At 40.4% G+C, this 6,000-nt stretch overlaps 1 protein-coding gene across 1 annotated transcript; it reads left to right on the forward strand.

Annotated features, from left to right (window-relative positions):
* Positions 1 to 2,210: 2,210 nt before the first annotated feature.
* LOC131078346 (uncharacterized) lies at positions 2,211 to 3,801 on the forward strand. The gene has a single exon (XM_058016015.2). The coding sequence runs from the start codon at positions 2,216 to 2,218 to the stop codon at positions 3,692 to 3,694; it is 1,479 nt and encodes a 492-aa protein (XP_057871998.2). The 5' UTR covers positions 2,211 to 2,215; the 3' UTR covers positions 3,695 to 3,801.
* Positions 3,802 to 6,000: the final 2,199 nt, after the last annotated feature.

Genomic DNA, 6,000 nt, shown 5'->3' on the forward strand with positions numbered 1-6,000 from the left:
ATGGTTTCCTAAGGGGTCATATGGTGTCTTTAGAGGTTACATGGTGTCCTATGGTGTCCTATGGTGTTCTATAACCCCTTAGGACACCATATGACCCCTAACAACACCAAATGGTGTCTTAAGGGGTCATATGATGTTCTATGACCCCTTAGAACACCATATGACCCCTAACATCACCATATGGTATCCTAAGGGGTCATATGATTTCTTAAGGGGTCATATGGTGTCCTAAGGGGTCATATGGTGTTATATGACCCCTTAGGACACCATATGACCCCATACAACACCATATAATCCCCAACGATAACATATGGTGTCTTAAGGGGTCATATGGTGTTCTATGACCCCTTAGGACACTATATGACCCCTAATGAGAACATATGGTGTGCTAAGCGGTCATATAGTGTTCTATGACCCCTTGGGACACTATATGAGCCCTCAGGACACCATATGACCCCTAAAAAACACCATATGGTGTCCTAAGGGGTCATATGGTGTTCTATGTACCCTTAGGACACCATATGACCCCATACGACACCTTATGACCCCTCACGATACCATATGGTGTCCTAAGGGGTCATATGGTGTCCTAAGGGGGAGCCTCATGCCATGTATTATTTTTGCAAGTACCTATAGTAAATGGAGTTGACCCATGTGGATGCGAGAGAAAGTATGAGAGAATGTGCATTTGAAAGCCCATTGAGTTGGGTGGAGTTCAATTTCATGGTAGATTAGGCACCAATAGATGTGAATGAAGATGTGTATATATAAATAAACTATTTGAATTTTGCACCTTGTGCAAGTGGGTGATTATTGTAAACATAAAGATTTTAAGTAATTATAAAAGTAGATATTTTGAAACAACTTTTCCTATTATAAAAATACACTTGTATGCATTTTGACCACATTCATTCATTAGTGAATGTGAGAAGTTCTATTCATTTTTTAGCATTTTGTAGTGATTATAATGCAAAAATTATTTACAAAGTTATATATGCAAAACATGAGCAATTATTACTACATAGACAACCATGGACCCTCTCCTCTACTATAGAAAAATGCACTAGGAAAGGAAACTTCATTGCCAAAAGACCCCAATCTTTCAGTGTATACTCAAAATCACAAGTATTTGGTTCACAGTTCCCCCCACAGGATATAGGGGAGAGGACCCAATAGTTGTGCACCCTAACTTTGCGCTTCTCAAAATCCTACGTGGAAATTTCAAATCACTCCCATTTTTTTACAATAGCTTACTTCGCGAGTCCCCTGCTTAAAACTAAGGTTTCAAGGCCACATTATCAAGTATGGTGCCACATTGGCATGTTTTTTGCCAAGGTGTCCAAAACAACCCCAAAAAAGTGAGACCAATAGGCGTGCAAAAGAGGCCCCAATACTTGTGCATTTGACGTGCCATCACATGATTGGTTACTTTTCACAACTAATGGTACATTTCCTAACAATAAAAACTTTAAAGTCACAACTATTGATGCATAAACACACAAAAATTGATAATTTTTATTGCTCTTCCCCTAAGTGGACATAGTGGGATGCATTTTTTATACATTATTTGAAGATGATGGATACTTTAAAAACTTTTATTCTCGATTGCTGCAAATGTTAAGAGTTTGGGATGCATGAGATTTTGTGAAGGCTGCGAGGGTATTGACAAAATGTACAACCGCTTTTCGAAATATGAAATAACCGCTTTTATAGGGAAATCTGGGAAATTTATATAGATGAAGGAAAGTTGGTTGTGTAACGGGGATGAAGAGCGGGATTCCTCTCCTCTTTCATGGAAGCTTCGACATGAAAAGAGGGGACAACAGAAGCTTAGTTTCACTGATTTCGTTGTCCTCTGGAGAGGCAAGGTCGAGCTTCTATCTATTGGGGTGTTTGGATTGGGATTCTTTTGTAATAAGGTTGAATGGGTTTGTCTGCATTTCCTTGTGAGAACCCACTTATGGGAACCTCAATGGTGGAGAGCATGGCAATCAATCCCCTTCATCTTCGACAAGCTGGAGGGGGAGGAAACAGCCAGCAGCAGCAGATGTTTAATTCAAATGATAGGCAAGAAAAGTACTGGAATGCCATGGGTTTGGATCATTCCCAGTTCAATGGGAGGGAGTCATTGGGGCTAGGACTGGGCATGGGTTCCATAGTCCCTTTGGGGGAAATGGGAATGGGAATGAGCATGGGGATGGGGATGGGGATGGGGATGGGGATGGGGATGGGGATGGGGATGCAGCAGAATGATCACCAAAATGTGAATTATGGGATAAGGACAGAGGCTGTGAATGCAGGTGAAGGTGAGAAAAGGGATTTACTGGGGTGGTCAATGCTTGAGGGTTCAGTTGTTGATGGTCCGGAAGGCACAGGGGGTGTTGTGGGTGTTGAGAATTTGGGAATGAGAAATGACCAGTCTGTTTTCAATTCACCTCTGCCACAGCCTCCAGTTGAAAAGTCTGACGCCCAAGAAAAGGATGTGAAGATTGAGACTACACAGGCAAAAGAGGCTGAGATGGCGCCCGCAGAGGATTCAGTGGCGGGGAGGTGGGATTTTGATCAGGGGATGATGCAGGAGAAGCAGAGCACTTGCCCCCCAAATACAGATCATCAGTCACAACAACAGCAGCAGCAGAGTGCAGATCAGAACAATAATAATGTGGGGTGCGCTTCGGTGGAAGAATCAGAAGGGCAATCAATGGAGGAAAGGTGGTGTGCTTGGGAAGAGGAAAAGCAGCAGGCCAAAGAGGCCTCTAGCAGGCAAGAGCATAAGCAGGGTGTCTACTTTTACAGAGAATGCCAGAGAAACATGGCTGCTGAAAAGGGGTGTACAGTGGTTGATGGGTGTGGGGAATTCATGCCTTGTTCAGATGAGGGGGGAGAAGGCAAAGACAGTGCTACTGCTGGTTCTCTACTGTGTGCTGCATGCGAGTGTCACAGGAGCTTTCACCGCCGTGTGCTCTGTGATAAGGATGGCTTTGCCATTGAAGGTGGTGAGGAGGGTAGGCCCAGACAAACCTACGATTGCATTGCTGCCATCAAGAGTGTGGCAAACGAGGTAACTCTTAGTGTAAATCAGACCGTTTGTGCAATTCAGCAACATTTAGTTAAGGGTCAAGGAGAAGTAAACTTTTCTGCAAATGCACCTCAACCCTATCAATTTGAACAGAGTTTTAATGTTGCTTCTTTTCTCAAAAATTTGGATGGCTTAAGAAAGGCTGCAAAATCAATGATGGTTACCGCTGATTGCCTCACCACTCTGCAATGTGTGAAGAAAGAGGCGGCACTCAATGCAATCAAGGATGGGGGCAATTCTGACTGCTCTTCTTCGCTTCTGAATCAGTTCAAGAATGGGAAATATATTTTGAGCAATAACAATACAGTTAATACTAATCATAATGATGGGGCAAGGACAGGGAGAACAAACCCACTTCAGTTATGTGAATCTGCATTCAATGAGAGGAAGGAGAAAAGGAAGAGGACCAGATTCAGCACAGAGCAGATCACCAAACTAAATGATTTCGCAATGGAAGTGGGATGGACATTGGCTGGATTGACAAAAGAGGACATTGATGCAGTGTGTGAAAACGTTGGAATTGAACCCACCACATTGAAATATTGGCTTTACAATACAAGGCAGAAGTCCAAGAGAAGACATCAAGAGGAGGAAATCTCTCAGTCAGTTTCTTGACAGATTAATTTTGACAGTGGAGATCGTATGCAGACCATTTGCAGTCCTTTCTTTTCCTTGTTTTTTTTTTGTCGGGAAAACATGTAATCACATCTCTCTTTGTTTCAGTTCTTCCTCAAGAAAAGAAATCGTGTAGGAGATATTAAGATGAACATATTTTCCCCAAAATGTTCTATCACATGAATATGGTCAAACTATTTCCTTTTCTGTGGTTGTATGTATCTTGATAAACACCTTGCCCTCGACTAAATGTGTTTCTAAGATCTTATATTTAGATTTATGTTTAAACTCCATTTTGGGAAGAGATTTGTAAGTTACGATTTATACTAATCAGAAGTCCGAATGCTTAACATCTACAATGAATAGATTCATGACGTTTTCATGGCATGTTTTTTTTCAGACCATGTAGATTTTGTCATCAATGTTTCAATCAAACATTATGATTCATCTTCAGGTTAGATAGCAAGGGTAGATCAATTTTCTTTTCTTATTATATTATATGTTCCGATGATAGATCATAGTGTTTGATTCAAAATATTGATCATAAAAATTCTGCATGGTCTAATCCAGAAAAAACCGTATTAATTTGCAATGAATTTGATTTGCTATATTTCTGAATTTAAATAAGATTTGATTATATAAATGTTTGCCCTCATCAACTTCATATTCCAGAAATATACTAACCTAAATTATCATGGGCTGCAGAAATTCCATATCATGAATGCCATATCTTCTGACCGAATCCATGTTAATTTGTAAATTAACTCTTCAAAACAGCTTGAAAGTGTTAGATAAGCTTGATTTGAAATAACAAGTTGTTCCTCTGTATCCGCTACCTGTATCCCCTACCTGCACCAGAAAAATATTTGTCCGTGGCTTTTTACTGGTATATTTTTACCAGGTTAGCTTAGGTTATTTGTGTAGAAGTTGTTTGTTTTTAGAAGTGAGCAATGGCTGGAAATAGTGTTACCAGATTTGAGGTACATAAGTTTGATGGTTTAAATTTTGCTCTATGGAAGCTTAAGATTCAAGCTTTGTTGGTGAAGGATGGATGTGACAAGCTCTTAAAGGAGTATCATCAAAACCTGCAAATATGAGCATGGGAGATTGGAATACCATGGATAGCATGGCTAGAGCAACAATCCAGTTATCTCTAGCAGATTCAGTTATGTTCAATGTTGCAGAGGAGAAATCTGCTCATGACTTGTGGAATAAGTTTGCAAAGCTGTATGAGACGAAGTCATTAGCAAACAGAATTCTTCTAAGGAGACAGTTATATAATTTGAGGATGCGTGGCAATTCATCTATCACAGATCATTTGAACGATTTCAACACACCGACAAGCAAGTTGGCTTTAGTGGGTGTGAAAATCGACAAAAAAGATAAGGCACCAATATTACTTTGCTCCTTGCCAAATAGTTGGGATCAGTTGGTTATGGCTCTCAGTAATTCTGCACCGAGTGGGAAGCTGGTCTTTGAGGATGTGGTGGCTGCTTTAATCTCTGAAGATTCAAGGCGGAAGACATCTTAAGGATCTTCTTCTAATGAAGCCCTTATTGCAAGAGGCGGAACTCAGGAAAGATCAAATACTGAGTGTGGACAAATTAGGTCCAAATCAAAGGGGCAGAAAAGGGTGAAATGCTGGAATTGTGGCAAGAATGGACATGTCAAGAAGGATTGCAGGCTACCGAAAGCAACCTAGGAATATCCTAGTACATCAACATCTGAGGCAAACACTGCTGAAGTTCAGACACCACTGAAAGATGATGAGGTATTAACTACTAATTTGAGAAGTTCTCTACTTCATGTTTGGATTCTTGATTCTGGTGCTTCTTTTCATATGACACCACACAGAGACTGGTTTTCTACTTATCGATCTTGTGATGGTGGTATGGTCTACATGGGAAATGACAACCCATGTGAAGTTGTTGGTGAAGGAGAGGTAAGAATCAAGATGTTTGATGGAGTAGTTAGAACTATTAAGCATGTTAGGCATGTACCTAGTTTAAAGAAAAAATTACTTTCACTTGGAGTGTTTGATGAACAAGTTTATCGATTCAGTGGTGAAAATAATTGTCTTAGGGTAACAAAGGGAGTTTTGGTTGTGCTAAAGGGAGAGAAGGTTGGCAATCTCTATAGGTTGGTTGGACAAACTAACATTGGAGAGGCTAACGTAGTATCTGATGCAGAGATGGACTCATTATCAACTTGACATCAAAGGCTAGGCCATATGAGTGAACGAGGTCTCAAGGTACTGCTAGATAGAAATCTTTTCCCAGGTGCAAAATCTAAAGATTTAAGTTTTT

This window comes from Cryptomeria japonica, chromosome 3, assembly GCF_030272615.1.
Source record: "Cryptomeria japonica chromosome 3, Sugi_1.0, whole genome shotgun sequence".
NCBI classification, from domain to species: Eukaryota; Viridiplantae; Streptophyta; class Pinopsida; order Cupressales; family Cupressaceae; genus Cryptomeria; species Cryptomeria japonica.